Consider the following 24,650-nt stretch of genomic DNA (forward strand, 5'->3'; position numbering starts at 1 on the left):
AAAATATTATTTCTTTACTATATTAGGACTAAACAAATATTAAGGCATTTATCATTTGTATTTGCATTTTAAATATTTAATATTTTAGACATTAAGTGCATAAAAAAACAATAAATAAATATATGGATTTACAAACGTCTTTTATAGATAAAAGAAACACATCAGACACCAGTAACTTAACATTTAATGATGTGGCAGACGGCGTCGTGTGTCTCATACTTAAACACCGACGATGATCGTGGTAGGTGGAGATTTAACATGTGCTATGATAAACACTTTAGTCTAATCACAATTTTATTTTATTAGTAAACAAAAATAAGCATATATGTTCGATATTCGCAGTCAGTGAAACACTGGTAGATAATAATTAGCAATGTTATCTATTATATTGAAATAATTTATGTATGTGTTTTAGTATATGAAAAATAAATATCATTTAGAAGCACTTGCGGTGGACGATGCCTGGTCCGGACTCGTCGTACTCCTCCTTGGTGATCCACATAGACTGGAAGGTGGACAGAGAGGCCAGGATGGAGCCACCGATCCAGACGGAGTACTTACGCTCGGGAGGAGCAATGATCTTGATCTTGATGGTGGAGGGAGCCAAGTTGGTGATTTCCTTCTGCATGCGGTCAGCAATACCAGGGTACATGGTGGTTCCACCAGACATGACAGTGTTGGCGAAGAGGTCCTTCCTGATATCAATGTCGCACCTCATGATGGAGTTGTGGACGGTCTCGTGGACACCAACAGATTCCATACCCAGGAAGGAAGGCTGGAAGAGAGCTTCAGGAGCACGGAAACGTTCGTTGCCGATGGTGATGACCTGACCGTCGGGAAGCTCGTAGGACTTCTCTAGGGAAGCTGTCGCTGCTGCCTGAGCCATTTCATTCTCAAAATCAAGAGCGACATAGCACAACTTCTCTTTGATGTCACGGACAATCTCACGCTCGGCGGTGGTGGTGAAGGAGTAGCCACGCTCAGTCAAAATCTTCATGAGGTAATTAGTGAGATCCCGGCCAGCCAGATCAAGACGAAGGATAGCGTGGGGCAGAGCATAACCCTCGTAGATGGGGACAGTGTGAGTCACTCCATCACCGGAGTCCAGCACGATACCTGTGGTACGACCAGAGGCGTACAGGGACAGCACGGCCTGGATGGCCACGTACATGGCAGGAGTACTGAAGGTCTCGAACATGATCTGTGTCATCTTCTCACGGTTGGCCTTGGGGTTGAGGGGAGCCTCCGTCAGGAGGACTGGGGACTCCTCAGGGGCAACACGCAGCTCGTTGTAGAAGGAGTGATGCCAGATCTTCTCCATGTCGTCCCAGTTGGTGATGATGCCGTGCTCGATGGGGTACTTGAGAGTCAGGATACCTCTCTTGCTCTGGGCCTCATCACCGACGTAGGCGTCCTTCTGACCCATACCGACCATCACACCCTGGTGACGAGGACGGCCGACGATGGAGGGGAAGACGGCGCGGGGAGCGTCGTCACCGGCGAAGCCGGCCTTGACCATGCCGGAGCCATTGTCCACAACCAATGCAGTTGCGTCGTCATCGCACATTGTGGATTAGGATTTTAACTCTGGAAATTAAGAAATCTTAGTAATACCTGTCTTATTGACTCAAGGATTAGCGATTGCTTGCTCGAGTCACCGCACTCGCAACTCCCTGACCCACATTACTCACCAAGCATTATTCCTGAACCAATGAATGATAAATAAAACCATCTTATATGAAAGGTATTTATACAGTAATAATTTTTATATTCCATATAATATCAAGTCTATATATTTTATACAAGCTATTTTATCTACAGTTATTATAACTACTGACATTTGTCCTCTTGGTGTCAGAATTCACAAACAGAACTTAATTATAAACAATGATATTACAAAACTGTTTTTTAATGGAAGTTTGTTGCCATCCATCCATCCATTCATTCATTTTAATGAATATTTTGTGAAAGCAAATACACACACACACACACACACACACACACACACACACACACACACACACACACGGAATCAGGAACAAACACCCTGTGAACAAACACAGTGCCAAGTGACACTGTCAACGTGACCCCCATACAAAAATTTCGCCGTAATATAAGACGACTTTGAATTATTATTATTATTATTATTATTATGATTATTATTATTATAACACATTTACGTGATATATTACGTAAATGTGATTTCAATGATAAATCACGATATATCAATAAGAAAATCAGTAGGAGCCATGAGAAGGATTCGAACCTATGCTCTGGGTAAGATGTGTGCTTGAGAATACCCAGAACCTAGGTTCGAATCTTCCTCATGGTTCCTACTGATTTTCTCATTATTATTATTATTATTATTTAATATCAGAACATGTATGCCCTAAAAATCTAATCACAATACTTATCCTAAAATTAAAAAACTTTGATGATAAGGTTTTTCACCTTTAAATGATTAGATTATAAACTGTGTTAATGTCTGGCTGTGAGAGGCAGACAGGCACAGAAAGGCAGACAGAAAAATCAAGCAACATCGATCCCAAAAACACTGATCCAAGTATGAGGGAAAAATCACATGTGAAGAATTAGAAAAGGCTGAACGCGATTCCGGCTCAATTCGCCTTTACCTGAGCAAGACAGAGTCACTCTTTATCTTGCTCTGGTGAAGACGAATTGAGCCGAAAACGCGTTCAGCATTCTCTAATTCTTCACATGTGGTTTCCCCCTCTTCCCCTCCAACACACACACACACGCACGCACACACACACACACAGCATCGGTTGTTCATCGGTTTGTCGAGCATCGGTTGTTTACAGGAGTCATTGTTGTAAACAACCGATGCTCGAAAGGCGGGATCCAAGAGTCAATGCTCGATCCTGCAGACACAACTAGGCGAGTACACACACACACACACACACACACACACACACACACACACACACACACACACACACACACACACACACACACACACACATATATATATATATATATATATATATATATATATATATATATATATATATATATATATATAAATAACACAAAGGTCCTGGCTTGACACAGCAACAAGTCTCATTTCATTCCTCACATGTGTTGCATTGACTGTCAGATCCTAACACATATATATGTTCCTGTCTGTTGTCGCTGTGTCTTCCATGTGTCACGGTCCGCGGAGGCTCTCGTCGTCACTCGTCAGGCAGGTGTATATATAGATGGTAAGGCTCGGGTCGCAGGTCAGGTATAGTGTGTCTTCTGGGCGGGACTTCGCGGGGCCTGGTCCGCCCTAAGATGGTCCGGCGGCCAGCGTGAGGTCACTGCCCGATGACAACGGTTCCTTCATTTGTTAGGGATACCACCAGCTGGTCAATGTACTGCCCAATGGCCAAAGTACCACCAAACGTTCAAGGTACTACCTTGTCCAAGGTACCACCATATATCCAAAGTCCCGGAAAATGTTCGAGGTTCCACTAAATGTCCAAAGTACCAACAAATGTCCAAAGCACCACCAATGTCGAAAGTACCACCAAATGGCCAAAATACCACCAAATGGCCAAAGTACCACCAAATGTCCAAAGCACCACCAATGTCCAAAGTACTACCAAACGGCCAAAGTACTACCAAATGACCAAAATACCACCAAATGGCCAAAGTACTACCTAATGGCCAAAGTACTACCAAATGACCAAAATACCACCAAATGGCCAAAGTACTACCTAATGGCCAAAGTACCACCAAATGACCAAAATACCACCAAATGGCCAAAGTACCACTAAATGTCCAAAGGCAAAAATCATAATTTCAGAATCTCAAGGATTAATTTACCACTGTCCCGGGTAACCTATTAAAGCTAGAGAATGCCCTTCGCGATTACTAAGGCCGCAATGCTCTCCGAGTCTAACGTTGGTATACTTTAGTTTTTGCTATACTTAAGGCTTAAAGTAAACTTGCAGTGTATATTCACTAATAGATACACCTCTCGGTATATATTCCCGTGTATGGTTTAATTCTACGGCCAAAACAAATCACATTACATAGGACTGAAGTTAATCATCGCTGATAAATTCGGAAGGTTAGGCTGGGACGCATTTTTGTGTGGAGTGTGAAGAGTAATGGGGAAACTGAAATAGAATATAAGTTATCATAACTTGCGATGAATTATAGACAATTAAACTGATGAATGTTTAATTTGAGGCGACGTAATGCGACGAGGAGCTGAGGATTCTTTTGAGAAATCAACAAAAATTACAAATTGTAAACGAATCTTGGACAATGAATTGTGACAATACAATGAATGCAACTTCCTTCAAGGAGTTGAATATGAGTAGCCAAGGAAAACATCTGATACAAGAGATATATTTATATATATATATATACACACAGAGAAGTGTGCCTTAGTTCTGGATTACGTTCAGGACTAAATTATTCTTGCTATTTGATCAGTAAGCACTTGCGGTGGCTTTAAGAATTTGAGGCCCTCAAGAAGTTGATAGGTCTTAAGCCCAACACCAAACCAAACCTACAAATAGTATCAAGGATTGTATGCACCTATAGGTGTACCGCGTTTCGTGGCGCATGTACGAGTTTACTTTAACGTAGATTACGTTTATAACTAAAGTATACTTGTTGATTAGCTTTTATAACCCTCGAGAGGTTGATAGATCTTAAGCCCTATTTTAAGCCAAATACCTACGCTAGGCAATAGCCATAAAATGAATAATTCAAAACTCACACATAGACTGAATAAGTACAGAGTACTTATAAGTACACTGCATGTAAGGAAGTACAGGGAGGATACCAGAGTGCATCAAGATAGCCTGGAGAAACTTCAGAGATGTGCTATTTCTGCAGAATAAATCTATGGGTGTTTAAACAATATGATAACCTATTCACCCAGCCTATACTGGCAAGGCTTTTACATACACGCTTCATGCACATCCTTCTTAAGATGCTATGTTTCTGCAACACTGTTAGCAACACACATGCGGCGACAAGCCCGACGGAGGGCAGACACGGTATCCATATCGCTGGTATCTGCGGAGAGAAGCCCCAGGAGACACGGTAGTGAGGTGGGTGTAGTGTGGAGGCGATGGAAGAGGAACTCACCACAGCAGCTCTACACAAACACACGCTGCGGCGGCTCCCTCGTCACTCGACTCCGGCTCTTCACGACCAAATGGTGGCCGAAGACCTAACCCACAATTAATATAATATCTTGTCCGACTGACACGGCCATATATGTATTCTTGGTGTCCGTCTCATTGCCAAGAACGCGATGGTAAATAATGTCTGCCAAGATGAGAGACAGATGCTGGTGGTTGCTGAACCTTCCGCGAAGAGTTGGTGCTGCTGCGGCCGAAGAGTCCTGAAGAACCGCACAACTACCGAGCCAATATTACATAAGCAACTGAAACACTGCGGTGACATGTGAGCTAAATGTCTTATATTGAAGGTGGTAATTTTAGAGTACTTGGCAGGAGAGTCCATCTTACCCCATTTATGACACCTAAATACCTCCGCCTCTGTCATCCTGAGTCCACCATACGGGGCCCCTGTCAGCCAGTTGCCGCTTGCTGCACTATCAACCTTCACTGGATACGGGCTCACCATAGCCCGTGCTACTTGGAACTCTGTTCCAGGTAGCGAATCTTTAACAACAACAACTTCACTGGAATGACGTCAATAGGAACAACACTAAAAACATTGTCTTTTTAAACTGTGTATGAATGAACGGCAGTAAAAAGTAGTGTTATTATCTTGAGATGATTTCGGGGCTTTTTAGTCTCCCCGCGGCCCGGTCCTCGACCAGGCCTCCACCCCCAGGAAGCAGCCCGTGACAGCTGACTAACTCCCAGGTACCTATTTTACTGCTAGGTAACAGGTGCATAGGGTGAAAGAAACTCTGCCTATTGTTTCTCGCCGTCGCCCGGGATCGAAACCGAGACATTTTCCACAAATTCCACCATTACGAATCTTCTGTATACTTCTTAAGTTCTTCACTGGTAAAGGCAATTCAAAAATTACCTCTCCAAACTTTATTTTACAGTTTTGTAAAGCCTGACGCTACCAGATGCCTTTAGTATTGTGAAGAATTTGTATTGTGTATTGTATTTGAGTTTCATAATACGATAGTTCTGTATAATTTAGTGATGACGGAAAATTTATTTTTATATACATGTTACAGCAAGTTTTTTAGGGATGACAATAGTTATTTAGTGTGTGTATAGATCTTGTTTTGAGTAATGAGCAATAGTGAAAGATTCGTACGGCGTCACGATATATTTTCTACGGATCCGTAATGATTGAGGGATTTTGTGGTGATTTCTGTAACTTGCATTTGTGAGGAATATACTGACTGGAACTGTACTGCTCCTGCGAACAGCTGTTAAGACTTAACACGTCAGCACTAGTCTAGGTGTGGAGGATCCACCACCAGGAGGAGCTGGATTTATAATACAATGAAAATATTAAATGCTTTATTAAAAGTAGTATTAGTACTTAATGTATTAACATTAAAAATACATTATGCGAGTGTACCACACTAGACAGTGTGTACACCACACCAAGCACCATACACTGACACCCCACCACACCAAACACCATATACTGAGACCCCACCACACCAAACACCATACACTGAGACCCCACCACACCAAACACCATACACTGAGACCCCACCACACCAAACACCATACACTGAGACCCCACCACACCAAACACCATACACTGAGACCCCACCACACCAAACACCATACACTGAGACCCCACCACACCAAACACCATACACTGAGACCTCTCACAATAATACGAACCAAGAGAGAGCAGTGTGATAATACCCAGTGGAGGAGTGTACAGTTATCACAGTACACCATCATCACAGTGAAGCCCTGGAACACTCACCCGCCACAGTCAGTGCCACTGGCGTACCCTGGTGAGTGGTGAGGAGCCCTCGTCCCGAACATTACATTACTTGCCAACTAATTCTCACCGGTCGGAGGGTTCAACGTGGACGACGTTGAACCCACTGACCGGGGTTCAACGCCACTTCGGGGTTAAAGTGGCGTTGCTCTTGAATATTACGACCACTTGCTATAAGCAGCAAGTCTTTACATCTGTGTCATAATGCTGGCATTAAGACTTACCTCTTCAGGGCAAGTCAAGTCTTTTTTCCGAGTCTTGAACTGTGGGCTAAAAATCGACACATTGACAATTCCTTGTCCAAAGTAAGGCAACTAATCAGTCAACAAGAACAGGATCACAGAACCTAACTACAAAACGTGGTCTTAGCTAGCTAAACTAACGTATCAATAATTTGCCTTAGGACACTCTACCAAACGATGACTGGCCCATCCATATGTAATCTTTTGATAGAATCCCGTCTGGTGATCCCAAACCTCCAACCCGGCCTCAGACCAAGTCCATTCCATTCAGCGGTTGAACACAAAGATGCATTCATAAATTTTAACATGCTGTTCATTCAAAATAGGAATTTTCTCAAATATAAATTAATATTGTTATATATTAGTATATTGTGCATATTTAGGCACTGGTTAGGTTAGGCGTTTAGGTTCTGTTGGCGATTATTTGTATTTGTAGTACGTGGGTGAAGCATTTACAGCGTTGTGGTTCGAACAAAATTCGTCAGTGAAGCACTTGTTCCGGAAGTGTTCGAACTTGTTCCGGAAGTGTTGTGAATCGTGGGTAACCCGTTTTTCATTCATAAACAGGGGGTTTGGCGGGTGCATGGAATGGACTATGGGTCTTAGTTTATGAGGACGGGCTACACAAACCTCCGTCAACCATTTCACAGCCAAATAAGCAGCGCATCGTTCACACTAGCAATCCATTCTTATCAACAACGGCTAAATGTTCATTCCATGCAACCGCTAAACATTCTGTTTGTGAATGAAAAACGGTTTACACACGACTCACAACTGATTTTGTTCGAACACTTCCGGAACAAGTTCGTCACTGACGAATTTTGTTCGAACCACAACGCTGTAAATGCTTCACCCACGTACTACAAATACAAATAATCGCCAACAGAACCTAAACACCTAACCTAACTTATGGCTATAAATGCACAATATGCTAATGTATTATAGTATTAATTCATATTTTAGAAAATTCTCGTTTTGAATGAACAGCATGTTAAAATTTATGAATGCTTCTGTGGAGTCGACCGCTGGATGGAAAATTAGTAGATGTAGGACGTTTGAAGAGAGGGAAGGTGATAGGAGAGGGGAAGAGCACGAAAGAGGGGAGGAGAGGGTAGGAGAGAGGGAAGAGAGGGTGAGGAAAGGGAGAGGGATTTGAGAAAAGTAGAAAGGGTGAAAGAGGGGGATTCGGATAGAGGGCAGAGACGGGGAATGTTACGGGAAAAAAGGTGGAGAGGGGGTGAGGGGAATAGAGGGGGGAACACGAGTAAAGAAAGAGGAGAAAGAGGGGAATAGGAGAGATAGAAGGGAGAGAGAGACCTAGACGCAGCTGGGTCTTTCTTTTCTTTCCTCGTAGTGTTTTCTTTCATTGTGTTATTTTCTTTCCTCATAGTGTTAGTAAATACCAATTTTGTATGGTGTTAGTAAATACCAACTTTGTATAGTGTTAGTAAATACCAACTTTGTATAGTGTTAGTAAATACCAACTTTGTATAGTGTTAGTAAATACCAACTTTGTATAGTGTTAGTAAATACCAACTTCGTATAGTGTTAGTAAATACCAACTTTGTATAGTGTTAGTAAATACCAACTTTGTATAGTGTTAGTAAATACCAATTTGTATAGTGTTAGTAAATACCAACTTTGTATAGTGTTAGTAAATACCAACTTTGTATAGTGTTAGTAAATACCAACTTTGTATAGTGTTAGTAAATACCAATTTCTATAGTGTTAGTAAATACCAACTTTGTATAGTGTTAGTAAATACCAACTTTGTATAGTGTTAGTAAATACCAACTTTGTATAGTGTTAATAAATACCAACTTTGTATAGTGTTAGTAAATACCAATTTTGTATAGTGTTAGTAATTACCAATTTTGTATAGTGTTTAGCGTCTTACTGTGATGACAGTTTTGTATAGTGTGATGGAGCTGACTTTGTAAGTTGTTGTGATGAGCTTCCTGCAGTGTATTGTGTTTATACTTTACTAAATTGTGGTGTTGATAGTTTTCTATATAATAAGTGAATATAAATTTTATATATATCGTGATTGGGTGTTTTGCAGTGAATTGTCAAAATAGTAAAGTGCATTGGAAGATTTGTATTGTGAACTATGGTGAATTTTGTATAGTGTATTAAAGTTATTATTTTATATGGTGTCAATATATTGTGGCTTTAGTTCTGTATGGTGAATGTAGTTTTTTTATAATCATTTTATAATAACAGGAAACTATATTTTGTATTGGGTGTCTTTGAGTGCTTCATATACAATAGTGTGCCATTGTGAGCGTTCCATACAGTGTATGATGGTGATAATTATGTATAGTTAGTGAATGTTTTGTATGCGTGTGATAGGTATATTGAGATAGTAAAATTTTAGCATGAGTGTGTGGTGGTGATAGTTATGTATAGTGAAGTGGTGAACAATTTGTATGATGTGTGTCGTAATGACAGCTGTGTTTAGTGAAATAGTGAAAGCCACATGTATCTCTAGCACACGAGACAAGCCGACAAGCCCCAGTATCACCATCACACGAGAGGAAATGGCTTTCATCCCCACACAAACACAGGTCTAAGTCCCTTCAATACTCTAAGTTAACCCTCAGCATCTTAGTTACGTAAGACACACGGTAATTGTCACTCTTGAGTCTTATTAACAACGCCTCGACTCCTCTCGTTATGTAGTTTATGTTTCAGCCTCTTTACTGTGACATGTTGATGCTGGTCTTTGGCACCGTCGAGGCTCCCTGCTCCTCTTGATGGTGTGGCACTCTTGACGGATGGTCGTGGGCCCGGTGCCAAGTGGTGCCAAGTCTTATGGTAACATCTGTAAGGTGCAACTCGTCGCAAGGTAGTGTTAGGCCGGAGAGAACGGACCCCCGAGAACATCTGAGACGTGGTGAAGAGGTCACTTGTGATCATTCGTTTCGTCTGGTCGGTACAGCAAGGGCTTGGCTTTTAGCAGGGTTCGGCGTTCGATCCCAGACAGTGCCAGTGGTTGGGCTCCATCACCTGAGTACACCTGGTGTTACAGCACACATAACACCATCACCTGAGTACACCTGGTGTTACAGTACACATAACACCACCACCTGAGTACACCTGGTGTTAAAGCACACATAACACCACCACCTGAGTACACCTGGTGTTAAAGCACACATAACACCACCACCTGAGTACACCTGGTGTTACAGCACACATAACACTACCACCTGAGTACACCTGGTGTTACAGCACACATAACACCACCACCTGAGTACACCTGGTGTTACAGCACACATAACACCACCACCTGAGTACACCTGGTGTTACAGCACACATAACACCACCACCTGAGTACACCTGGTGTTACAGCACACATAACACCACCACCTGAGTACACCTGGTGTTAAAGCACACATAACACTACCACCTGAGTACACCTGGTGTTACAGCACACATAACACCACCACCTGAGTACACCTGGTGTTACAGCACACATAACACTACCACCTGAGTACACCTGGTGTTACAGCACACATAACACCACCACCTGAGTACACCTGGTGTTAAAGCACACATTATTATAAAACAAAGACTACTGTGATGTTTCTCACAAATGAGTCCTGGCCACTATAACACAAACATATTTTAATATAACGTTGTCAAAGTCAACGGTGGCATGTACTTTTGGCATGGTGGCATGTGACGTTGTGGTGGCATGTACTTTTCTCAGGCGTCACTTTTCTATGTGTGTGTGTGAGGGGGGGGGAGCATACTAGCATTCCTCTACAGCCTATCACAGTTTCCTTTCTGTGTGGGTCGAGTCATTTATCAAAGAATCAATTCAAATATTTTCACATTCATAGGATTGCAAATATTTCTAGTAAATAATAGTAAACTATCTTGTCTGGGTAAATAGTGTCTGGGATGCTCCTGGACGCAGGTTCGAGTCCTCGTCAAGGCCCTTGTGGATTTGTTCATTTAATAGTAAACTATTTCCTTCGACATACACGAGGAAATACCCAGAGCATGTAACTGTTTACCTTTGTCCTGTCCTGTCAGGTGTAAATACAAAAGCAGCTGTCATTGTTTATAACAGTTGATTGGCAATTAATAAACCTATAGCCTATTGACACAATACTGATTGGGAAAAGTGAGATATACAGACTCTGAAGTAATGCAGTTCTGCGAGGACGCGCAAGATATTGTTGAGTACAGGGACACCACTCAACACTACGCCGTTAAGAGTCGTATATATTGGCGTTAGGAATATGTTTTCAATTATTGTAAGTTACTTAAAAGGAAAGTAAACTATATCCCATTAACCAACGGGACTTGGGACACATAAACACGTAACACAGGTGTGTCCCTGAGGGCAATATCTTGGACCTATATTATCTTCCTACTGTACAAAACTTATGTCTTTTCGGCTTTACCCTGATGTGTATCAGGGTGAAGCCTGATACACAGTTTGAAAGTTTTTAAGCCTGAAATTTTTCTTATTTAACCCGAGAAGGAAAGACATGTATTCCTTCCCTGACTTGTCATAGCAACTTTAACTTACTGTCTACCGTAACACAATAGTGTACCAGCCCCAGCTGACATTTGTCAGAAATTAAATATAGGGTGATTTTCTTCACTATATTCATATATTGATTTAGTTTACAAGTGTTTCTTAAAAGCAAAATATAATTAGATCACCAGAATAAAAGACAAAATATACCACTTCCTCTGTTGGATCAAATAGGTTCATTACTGAGGTTAAGACAACAAGTGAAAAAAAGTGTACACAGTGTAAAAAGTGTTTTTAAGTGTAAACACGCCAGCCTTCACACTTGCCTTTCTCTGCCGCTTCGGACGTATCTTAGCAGTGTTCGAAGACCAACAACTCATCCTGGAAATATAAGATATAATGTAAACTACGTATTCATGGATATTATGATGTATTTATTATGATATAATTGAGGTAAAATTATCCTACATAGCAATCATTAATATACGCTCCTAAAGACGTTCCGATATTCGGTTTTGCTGTGCCTGACAAACTCTGGGTTTAAAATTTAATATAGTTATTACGAATATCACCATCGTCACTATAGCCACCTGTCACATATCATTGTCTTATAGCGAGGCGCCACACACCATCACACTCACTATAGAGAACCTACGCCACATGACACACTATAGGCAGCAGAGCTTACAGTGACACACTATAGGCAGCAGAGCTTACAGTGACACACTATAGGCAGCAGAGCTTACAGTGACACACTATAGGCAGCAGAGCTTACAGTGACACACCGACTAAGCTTTACAGTGTCGAAGTTCAAAATGTGTTCAAGAAGACAGCTGTACACGCTTTCCAAACACCGCTATCGCTATTTTCGCTGAGCAAATACAACCTTATTTGCAGGAGTTGTGATTTGATCATTTTCGTTGTGGTGACGTCACTTTTCTCAGGTGTGTACCCGGGATGACGTCACTTTTCTCAGGTGTGTACCCGGGATGACGTCACTTTTCTCAGGTGTGTACCCGGGATGACGTCACTTTTCTCAGGTGTGTACCGAGATGACGTCCCTACAGTGGTAATAACTTCCCTCTAGTTGTACCTGGAAGCTTACAAGACGTGATGTGTCGCCTGGTGATGAGCTACAGACACAGAACATCAACGATAAGACGACCATCAACGTACTCACCTGAAGGGAGAAACTGACAGCAACAGGTGGTGATAGTCAAACGTGGCGGCCGGTATCCCAAGACTTTATCCTCGCACACAATCTCCCATTACTAAGAAGATATCCTCACAGTATACCCAAAATTTGCCAGTGCAGGCTATTAAACACATGGCTCTGTATGACTAACCATCCTGCGAGATGGGGACTTGTATTACCACTGCTGCCTTATTCAATCTTGTGTTGTTGATATCCTCAAAATGCATCCGGAGTCTGCCAGTGTAGACCGCTTATCACATGCCTCTGTATGACTAACCATCCTGTGTGATGGGGATTTTTTAGCATCACCTAGTTAGCTTTTTTTTGACACACTGTACTCCACTTCATATAGTCTAGGGTAGCTGCACTAATGCAGATGTACCTAATATGTTAATAAAAAAAAAAAAAAAAAAAACATTACTAAAATTTGCTTAGACGATCGAACGCTCCTCTTCTTTCATAAAGCTGCTGGTTTATTAATTATTTTAAATTGAAATGTACGCGGAGACTCAGCAAGGAGATAACGCTCAGCGGAGACGATACAAGCCAGTGGATCTGTTTATATAAATGTGTTAATAGGGAGGAAAATCTTAACAGTTCATGGGCCAGATTCACGAAGCAGTTACGCAAGCACTTACGGACGTGTACATCTTTTCTCAATCTTTGGCGGCTTTGTTTACATTTATTAAACAGTTTACAAGCATGAAAAGTTCCCAATCAACTGTTGTTATTGTTATAAACAGCCTCCTCGTGCTTTAGAGCTATTTAACTGTCTAATAATTGTAAACAAAGCCGCCAAAGATCGAGAAAAGATGTACACGTTCGTAAGTACTTGCGTAAGTGCTTCGTGAATCTGGAACCATGCAGGTAGGAGGGAGCTGTATATTAAGTTATGTGGCCGGTGACTAAACGCTCGCGCTCAGATTTACCGAAGAAAACGGCACCTGGGAGGGTAAACTATTATGCTGCGACTGATCAACGTTTTGTAGAATTCCGTTGAGTCACTCTTGTACACGATCTTCACTATGTCTGATCTTACAGCTAGTTCAGTTGCCAGTTAACTTTAGTGCGGAACTATATAATATGTAATGCAAGTCAACTTCTGTATAAATATTTATTATTATGCTCACTCTTTTCTGTAAAAATATAGTAATATAAAAGAACAAAAAACAGTTCACGAGTTACGTAGTTACAAAGCGGTCATCATTGATATCGAACACTATACTGGCACTGTGCTATCTCTCTGGTGTTGTTATCAGGAGATAAGGCCCGCACCAGAAGGCTCTTTATAACAATAACAACAGTTGATTTGGAGGTTTTCATGCTTGTAAACTGTTTAATAAATGTAACCAAAGGCGTCAGAGATCGAGGGAAAGATGTGCACGTTCGTAAGTACTTGCGTAACTGCTTCGTGAATCACGTTTCCTCAAACTTTGACAGCTTTGGTTACATTTATTAAACAGTTTACAAGCATGAAAACGTTCCATTCAACTGTTGTTATTGTTCCAAACAGCCTCCTGGTGCTTCGGAGCTCATTAACTGTTTAATAATTGTAAACAAAGCCGCCAAAGATTGAGAAAAGATGTACAGGTTCGTAAGTGTTTGCGTAACTGCTTTCGTGAATCTGGCCCCTGGCCCCCTTGGTCAGTCCCAGCATATCAGACCACATGTCAAACCTACTCGTCCTTGACGTGCGGGCGACGCAACATGGCCCACCGAGCTTCTCAGAGGTTATCTATACTACTCTGGTGTCTGATGATGCTGTCTGCTTGTATTAACGTAGATGAGGCGCGGGTTTTCTGGATTAGTGGGCCGTGTTAATTGTTGCTGATGAAGAAAGCACCTGCCCCGTCACACGCTGAACGGTACTAGAGAAAACGGTCTGAAGTGAGAGATTTTGAAGAGGGACTACACACACTTACTCCTACGACTTTAAGAGTGAAGGAACCTGTTTATTTAATTTAATTTCCATACATAATGTAAGTAAAATATACTTTGAATTTAAAAGTTCCAGGGCAGGTGTAATGACCTTTTTAGATTGTCAGATATAATAAAATCTCATTCTTAACAACACAGTAGTAATTAACTCTGACTTCTTTACGCGCCAAACCTCCAGGAGTGACATCACCTCTATTTCTGACATCCCGGATGTCAGAAATAGTCAACCCGAGTTAACCGTCTGACTATTATACAGACGACTGACTCGGAAGGCGAGTCCTTATATGCAAGAATAAGTGATGCTGATCTGATTTTCCAATTCAATATATTTTGGTATGACAGCGTTTAGTGCTGTTGTCGAAATGACTTATTTAGAAATAAAGACTGACAGATGCTCATATATATCATGATATTTGCCCCCAAAAATATATTTTAATGCAAAGTAATCAAGGTTGAAGCCTGACAAAGACTTTACAGGGCCGAAAGCGCTCCAGATATTATTTTATATTTAAAATTTATTTTCATATATTTATATATATATATATATATATATATATATATATATATATATATATATATATATATATATATATATATATATATATATATATATATAATGTTGTACCTAATAGATCAAGATACCTAAGAAGCCGAATTTTCCTGAAATATTTTCTTTTCAAATAGTTTTTCTTATGGAATGATACAACTTTCAATTGCATTACATATGGACACAAGATTTTAATAAATGTTACGGTCTTTCAAAACTAACATAGAAATTTGATCACACGTATCCTAACTTATCCTAACCTAACCTAACTTATCCTAACCTAACCTAACTTATCCTAACCTAACCTAACCAATCCTAACCTAACCTAACCAATCCTAACCTAACATAAACCAACATTACCTAACAAAACTAAGTCAGTAATTCCTGTTCCTAATACAATTGATTATCATTATTAAAAGAGAAACACTCTGAAAGAAAATATTTGCAAATAGTGAAAATCATTCGACCTGTTATGCAAATCAGATCATTGCATATTTGGCGAAGTAGTACAGTTTGGCTATTACATACATACATACTTACATATACATACATACTTACATATACATACATACTTACATATACATACATACTTACATATACACACATACTTACATATACATACATACTTACATATACATACATACTTACATATACACACATACTTACATATACATACATACTTACATATACATACATACTTACATATACACACATACTTACATATACATACATACTTACATATTCATACATACTTACATATTCATACATACATAAAATACATGATGGCTACTGTGACAGTACAAAGAGTGATATCGTCGCTGGCACACTCAGAGGTGATCTTACTTTGTAATACCTTCGGGGCTCAACGCCCCCGAGGCCCGGTCATCGACCAGGCCTGATAAAAAAAAACATTATTTCCATTTGCTTTCCATTTGTTAATATCACAATACATTTTTGTTAGACAAATTATCAGCGGGTTGGGTGTAAGCCAAGTAGGAAATTATTTAATTTGCACAAAAAAAATCGCCAACATTCCAAATCAAATTTCATTTTATATGACCAGAATTCACCACTATTTTGATCAATGCTCTGGGTCCCCGGGTCCACCGGAGCAGCTCCCGTCTTGACAATAATACAATTGACTGGAAACCCTTTTCTGGCTCTGGACCAGACCAGAATGCATCAAGCAAGCACTTACGAAACCTGTGCATCATTGTTCAATCATCGTAGCTTTGTTGACAATTATTGAAGAAGAGTTTTTGAGTTCTGAAGCGCTACGAGATTGTAACAATAATAAGCTTATGTTGTGACGATGAGTCACAATAACGTGACTGAAGTAGTTTGACCAGACCACACACTAGAAGGTGAAGGGACGACGACGTTTCGGTCCGTCCTGGACCATTCTCAAGTCGATTGAGAATGGTCGACTTGAGAATAGTCCAGGACGGACCGAAACGTCGTCGTCCCTTCACCTTCTAGTGTGTGGTCTGGTCAACTTGGGTTGTGACGTTTCGGAACTCGTAAACTGTTTAATACATGCAAACAAGACCGCCATGATTCAGGAAAGATGTAAAGGTTTTCGTAAGTGGTTGCGTAAATGGTTCATAAATCGTGGCCCTCATGTCTGACGAAAGCCAAGAACATTCAGTCTTTACTGAGTACATCTGTTTACATTATGGGATGAGGGGGGGGGGGGGGGGGGGGGGAGTTCTCCACTCGTTCTGATGGGGAGCACACCCTTCATTCTGATGGGGAGCACTCCCCTCGTTCTGATGGGAAGCACTCCCCTCGTTCTGATGGGGAGCACTCCCCTCGTTCTGATGGGGAGCACACCCTTCATTCTGATGGGGAGCACACCCTTCTTTCTGATGGGGAGCACTCCCCTCGTTCTGATGGGGAGCCCTCCCCTCGTTCTGATGGGGGAGCACTCCCCTCGTTCTGATGGGGAGCACTCCCCTCTTTTTGATGGGGAGCACTCCCCTCGTTCTGATGGGGATCACTCCCCTCGTTCTTGTGGGGGAGCCCTCCCTTCATTCTGATGGGGAGCACTCCCCTCGTTCTGATGGGGAGTCCTCCCCTCGTTCTGATGGGGAGCCCTCCCAACGTTCTGATGGGGAGCCCTCCCCTCATTCTGATGGGGAGCACACCCTTCATTCTGTTGGGGAGCCCTCCCCTCGTTCTAATGTGAAGCCCTCCCCTCGTTCTAATGTGAAGCCCTCCCCTTGAAGGGGGTTCCTCATTTCTCCTGAATGGGAGGAGGGGAGAAAGCTGGCTGGCAGTCTCCCCTCACCCTCGGGTAGCGGAGGGGAGTGGGGAGTGGGGGGAGGAGGCAGCCTCCCCTCACCCTGGGGTAGCGGAGGGGAGAGAGGAGAGGGGAGGAGGCAGCTTCGACGTCACCATCGCCCACCCAAATATGGATATGTTCCCTTTCTCCTATGAATACAACCTACAATGTAAATAACTCTTCATAATGTACATTATACATTGTGAATCATTTTCAACACCACCATGTACAAGACGAATATAAATTTTGCTTATTTATTTACAACCGGTTGATATATAAATTCATGTTCCACAGTAATTTATTTTGTAAGATTAGTATTATTTATTTGTAAATTACAAATTTAGTTTTTAGACATTTGGTATATGTTTAGAATTATAGTGGATTGGTGTTCAGGTTTAAGGCCTATTGACCTCTGGAGGGTTATTAAGGTCACTATAATTCCTTACTGAACAACCTCCAAGATATATATATATATAAATATATATATATATATATATATATATATATATATATATATATATATATATATATATATATATATTTATTTATTTATTTATTTATTTATTTAGTTATATGCAGAATAATCATCACATAAAACACGTCATTCGGTTATACGTTATACGTAAGTATCTGTAAGTAAATATAAGTATATATAAGTGGTTGATCAGTAAGATATTATAGTGACCTTAACCCTCCAGAGGTCAACAAGCCTTAATTAAGCCTGAACACCAAATCACTGTAATTCTGAACATATACCTAATGTCAATAAGCAAATTTTATAAGTTACAAATACATAATACTAATCTTATGAAATAAAATATGACTAATCATTTCAATAGATCACTAAGCATTAAGGGTGGAGGGCCCCAGAGGGGGTGTGGGTGACCATATTAGGGTGCAGCGCCCTTGGGGGGGTCCACGCCCCCCCCAAGGGCGCTGTCAGCCACCAGGGGCCCGGAGGGACCAATTTGCTCTCTCACACCGCGTCTATAATATTCCAAACATATTACCAACGTCGTTATTAAGGCTTTTCATTACCATTGGTAATGAAAGAGCAGGGGCTTGTGTGTGTGTGTGTGTGAGTCTGATGGCTGTTGGTGAATGACGAGTGAGGGGGAGGGGGGCGAGGGAGCCATATTTGGGTGTATCGTGAGGGGGGGGGGCAGCGTTCGACGCTTGGGTTTTCCCCTCGGACGAGCCACTCCTTCCCCTCACCCACCTATCCACTCCCCCCCTCACACCTCTGGCTAGAGGCAAGAGGTGCAGCACTGTGCGTATGTCTTACCCACTTAACTGTACTAACCTCACTGTGTCTACGGGGGTTGAGCTTCGGCTCTTTGGTCCCGCCTCTCAACTGTCAGTTATCTGGTGTACAGGTTCCTGAGCCTTCTGGGCTCAATAATATCTATATTTCAAACTGTATTTCGCTTGTATTAGTAACAATACAAACTGTATTAGTAACTGTATTTTCAATATTTCGCTTCCACCACATCACTTCCTAGTACATTCCACTTGTAAGCGACTCTAGCACAAAAATCTCTCTAACATATCTCTGTGGTTCATTCAGGTACTCCTGTCCACCTGTCTCCTTGTTAGTGTACCGCCGGTGCTATATAATCTGTCCGTATCTTTCCCTGTCAATTTCTATGACAATTTTGTATGTTGCAATCATGTCTCTCCTAACTCTTTTTGCCCTTCCAGCGACGTGAGGTTAAATTCACGTAGCCTTTCCTCGTAACTGATACCTCGTAGTTCTGGGACTGGTCTGGTGGCATATCTTTGAACTTCCTCCAAATTACTATCCCGGCTTAAAGTTATGTATCTTATTTTTATTATGTTCCTATTTACGTTTTTGTATCTGCATATATGTGCGTCTATGACTGTACGTGGTTGCGTATACACCTGAGTATGTGTAAGTGCGTACGTGTATGCGTACGTGAGTGCGTACGAGTTCATGAGTACGTTTCCTAGGTGGGTTTAAACATGTATATCCAAGTTAATAAATTCAGAATTATGAGATCAACATTGTTATACTACTGAGGACTGAGATTAAAGAAAGGCATAACCAGCTCTGGCAATCTCTAGCAATCCCTCCTCTCAACTAATAGGCTTCGTTATTTTACGTTATTGTGACCAACGTTACAAATGCAACCGACTGAGACAAGTAACGGATCACAGATATCTACGTTGTCTATGCATCGGACGCGATAAGTTAAGTGGGTTGCTTGGGTTCGTACCTTTCTCATCAGGTTAGGAGGTTGAATTTTTGACGGTGTGGTCACTCAAGAGTCTGGCCAGCCAGCTATAGTGACGAGTCTTGAGCCTCAGCGTGTAATGTGGGGTGCTGCTCACTGTGCTGCTCACAGTGCTGCTCACAGTGCTGCTCAGTGCTGTGAGCAGCACAGCTCACAGCACTCAACAGGACTCAACAGGACCCCACCAAAGTTCCCGTCCCTCACAGATATCAGTTTTCTGTTTAAGCGCCTTAATGTTGTGATTCAGCGAGGAAATGCTTGCAATCGGGGGACTGATAATGAGTGAACAGCGCTCTGGACTCGTAATCCTAGGGTCCGGATTCGATTCCCGGTGATAGCAGAAACAAAATGGCCAGAGTTACTTTCATCCGAATTCCCCTGTTACCTAGCAATAAATAGGTACCTGGGAGTTAGACAGCTGTTACTGGCTGCTTCTTGTGTGTGGGGGGGGGGGGGGAGAAAAAAATTAGTAGTTAGTAACAGTTGACTGATTGACAGTTATCAGGCGGGCCGAAAGAGCAAAGGTCAACATCCGCAAGCACAACTAGGTGAATACGACTAGGTGAACACACACACACACACACACACACACACACACACACACACACACACACACACACACACACACACACACACAACAACAACAACAACAACAACAACAACAACAACAACAACAACAATAATTTGCTGCAGGACTAGTCTCAGAACTGATGGGATTAATATACCAGGATACACTGAAGGGTTACATTTAACACTGGAGGGGAAAAAAAATATAGAGACATCGTAAGGGTCATGGTCCAGCATGTTGGCCAAAACCACACACTAGAAAATGAAGGGACGACGACGTTTCGGTCCGTCTTGGACCATTCTCAAGTCGATTGTGATCGACTGGACCATTCTCAAGTCGATTGTGATCGACTGGACCATTCTCAAGTCGATTGTGATCGACTGGACCATTCTCAAGTCGATTGTGATCGACTTGAGAATGGTCCAGGACGGACCGAAACGTCGTCGTCCCTTCATTTTCTAGTGTGTGGTCTGGTCAACATACTTCAGCCACGTTATTGTGACTCCTCGCCTGCATATGATCCAGCATAAACATCTAGGAGGAAGTCACGCAATACACCAAGAACAAGACCTGAAGGAAATGTTTCTTCAGCGTAAGGCCAGTAGGCTCGCGGAGGGCCTACTGAAATCGGAAGTCATTACATTAGACAAACAACAGTTTTTAAGGCGGGGGGCCGATGAACTAAAGCTCAGTCCTGCAACATCAATTAGGGTAGCACTATTAGGTAAGTACACACACATATATATATGTGTGTGTGTGTGTGTGTGTGTGTGTTGGGGGTGGGAGGGAGAGGGGGGGTGTTATGTTAACATATCCCAATGTTCATAAATCATATCATACAAAATAATAACCAAGATATTTTAAGACAATAACTAACACATTTCCAGTCTTATATCGTCGTGTCATTCATGTTGACGTGAGGAGGAGCAGGAGGAGGATGAGGGGAAGGAGGAGGAGGAGGGGAAGCAGCATGGGGTGCCACTACCATATTAAGTGACCGCCGGCACCTGAGAGGTAGAGGGCAGGGGGCTCATTATAACCCAGGTGTATTTGTGAGGTGAGGCGCGCCACCCCAACCCTCCATAGGCGTGCTCCCACACCCACACTGCGGGCGCCAGAGGCTTCCCAGAAACACGCCCCACTACCGGCAAATTTGGACATGGGGAAGGCAGAGCACAGACCGGCAGACGGAAGCTTTCTCGATTTTTTTTGTCAATTATTTCATCATTTAAAAAAAAAAACGTGAAAGGTCCCACTGGCTGTAGATGTAAATACTTGAAAATTCCAAGTGATGTTGTTAGGTTCGAGCCGTCATTCGAGTGAAGGATGGACATATATATATATATATATATATATATATATATATATATATATATATATATATATATATATATATATATATATATATATATATATCTTTATGAATCTGGCACAAATCTTTACGATATTCATTATGTTTTTCTTCACTGAAGCAGGAAGTTGAAAAATTAACTCCAAAATTCATTGTTACTTTTTATTGGGTCTGACGCCTAGTGATGCGTTTCGCAAGGTCACTCCTTACATTCTCAAAGACAAATTCTACCGTGCTTAGCACTATGTTATATCCTCTTATGGAGAGGTGGTTAGGTAACATATGGATGAATGGCATTACATAGGTTATATTAATAAGGTATTAAATGTATCAACATAGTGTGACATATTGGCAGCTTATGTTCTTCTGACTGCTTCCGTTTCTGAGGCCGGGTTATTCCGTCCTGCTTAGCTTTAGTCCGGGGTCTTGTAGTGGGTAGAGGGTAACTGTGTATCAGCTGACTGGTGATTGCTGGTCTAGATTTCTTGACATGCAGCGCTATTTAATGCTGGGTGAACATGTGCATCAGGGTGAAAGAAACTCATTTGCCCATTTGTTTTTTTTTGTCTCCGCTGGGGATAGAACCCGGACCCTAAGGACTACGAATTGCGAGCTCTGTCTATTCAGCCGTCATGCCCCCCCATGTGTGTGTACTTACCTAGTTGTGCTTGCGGGGGTTGAGCTCTGGCTTTTTGGTCCCGCCTCTCAACCGTCAATCAAATAATGTACAGATTCCTGAGCCTACTGGGCTTTATCATATCTACATTTGAAACTGTGTATGGAGTCAACCTCCACCACATCACTGCCTAATGCATTCCACCTGTTAACTACTCTGACACTGAAATAGTTCTTTCTAACGTCCCTGTGGCTAATTTGGGTACCCACTCTCCCCCTGTGTCCTGTTGTTAAAAAGTTTATCCTTATCTACCCGGTCAATTACTCTGAGAATTTTGTAGGTAGTGATCATGTCTCCTCTTACTCTTCTGCCTTCCAGTGTCGTAAGGTGCATTTCACGCAGCCTTTCCTCGTAACTCATGCTTCTTCCGGGACTAGCCTAGTGGCATACCTCTGAACTTTTTCCAGCTTTGTCTTGTGCTTGACAAGGTACGGGCTCCATGCTGGGGCCGCATACTCCAGGATTGGTCTTACATATGCTGTGTACAATGTTTTGAATGATTCCTTACACAGGTTCCTGAAGACTGTTCTGATGTTAGCCAGCCTCGCATATGCCGCAGATGTAATTCCTTTCATGTGGGCTTCAGGAGACAGGTTTTGTGTGATATCCACTCCTAGATCTTTCTGTCCGTTTCATGAGGTACTTCATTTCCCATTCGGTATCCTGTGTCTGGCCTCCTGTCTCTACCGCCTAGTTTCATGATCTTGCATTTACTCGGGTTGAACTTTAGTAGCCATTTGTTGGACCATTCATTCAGTCTGTCTAGATCATCTTGTAGCCTCCTACTATCATCCTCTATTTTAATCCTCCTCATAATTTTTGCATCATCAGCAAACAATGAGAGGAACGATTCTATACCCTCTGGGAGATCATTTACATATATATCAGAAACAGTATAGGTCCAAGGACTGAACCCTGCGGGACCCCACTGGTGACGCCTCGCCAATCTGAGACCTCACCCTTCACACTGACTCGCTGTCTTGTTACTTAGGTACTTCCTTATCCAATGGAGTACCTTCCCTTTCACTCTTGCCTGCATGCATCTGTGTGTGTGTGTGTGTGTGTGTGTGTGTGTGTGTGTGTGTGTGTGTGTGTGTGTGTGTGTGTGTGTGTGTGTGTGTGTGATTGTACGAGTAAGCGCGAAAGATTATGTATGGTTACAGAGGGATGAACATTATAATAATTAGCCAACCCCTCCTACGTGAGAACAATATAATCCCCGGGAGAGCTAAGCCATCATTTCCCGGTGAAAACAACCGTACTAGTGTGTTCAGATGTGAGGAGCAGCAAGAGCCACGCTCCTCACTCTCTTCTGCCCCTCCTCCACCGCTTACAGCAGGAGAGGGAGCGCCACCCCCCACCCCAGACATACAGAGGAAGGGGGCAGCACGACCGCCAAGACATATAGGGCAAGAGAGCACTGTCCCACTGCCTACGGGAAACCCACTTTGTTCATGCCAAGACCTCACACTTCCCACTCCACCCCCACCCAAATGTCTAGGGTTTGCCATGGTGAATATATATATATATATATATATATATATATATATATATATATATATATATATATATATATATATATATATATATATATATATATATATATATATATATATCACCATGATAACGTGATATATAGAATTATGGGACATTAGTAAATTAGGCTCTCTCTCTGCTGGACACTGGACAGAGGCAAGATTCCTCTTAATGATAGCGATGACTTCATCGTGCCTTGAGTGCCATCTCTTAATTTTCTGCAGCGAAGATTATGCAGTTCATATTCCCATATTTATTACAGAGTATTTATGATGCGAAATTCTACATTTAAGATTTTTAAAGATTTGAAATGTAGAATTTCGCGACATAAATACTCTTTAAGACATGGCCAATTGTCTAGTGCTTTGTTTGTTCATTTGTCAGAAAATTTTCAAATTGATTGGGAGATGGCTTCTTCAATAAGAAATTGTAAAAGTACTTTCAATAGGAACATAACTGATTCTGCTTTAATACAGATTACATAATCATGTAATTTGAACAGTAGCAGTAGTTTATATAATTTAGATCCATTTTTGATTGATCAATTAAAGGGCGATTTCAGTAGGATAATTGAGACACATTTGTCTCAATAATTCATTGTTAATATCTACTATCTTATGCTATTATTATCCATGTAGGGGC

General features: G+C 41.7%; 1 protein-coding gene across 1 annotated transcript in view; it reads right to left on the reverse strand.

The window, feature by feature from the left end:
• Positions 1-44: 44 nt before the first annotated feature.
• The window catches only part of LOC123751289 (actin, muscle), a 242,720-nt gene continuing 218,114 nt past the window's right edge, over positions 45-24,650 (reverse strand). Inside the window, exons 2-3 of the mRNA XM_069307554.1 lie at positions 11,985-12,039; positions 45-1,587 (exon numbers count right to left, since the gene is read on the reverse strand). Coding sequence (XP_069163655.1) covers positions 437-1,567 — 1,131 coding nt within the window. The 5' untranslated portion in view covers positions 1,568-1,587; positions 11,985-12,039 and the 3' untranslated portion in view covers positions 45-436. The remainder of the gene's footprint in view (positions 1,588-11,984; positions 12,040-24,650) is intronic.

The sequence above is a fragment of the Procambarus clarkii genome, chromosome 60, assembly GCF_040958095.1.
Source record: "Procambarus clarkii isolate CNS0578487 chromosome 60, FALCON_Pclarkii_2.0, whole genome shotgun sequence".
NCBI classification, from domain to species: Eukaryota; Metazoa; Arthropoda; class Malacostraca; order Decapoda; family Cambaridae; genus Procambarus; species Procambarus clarkii.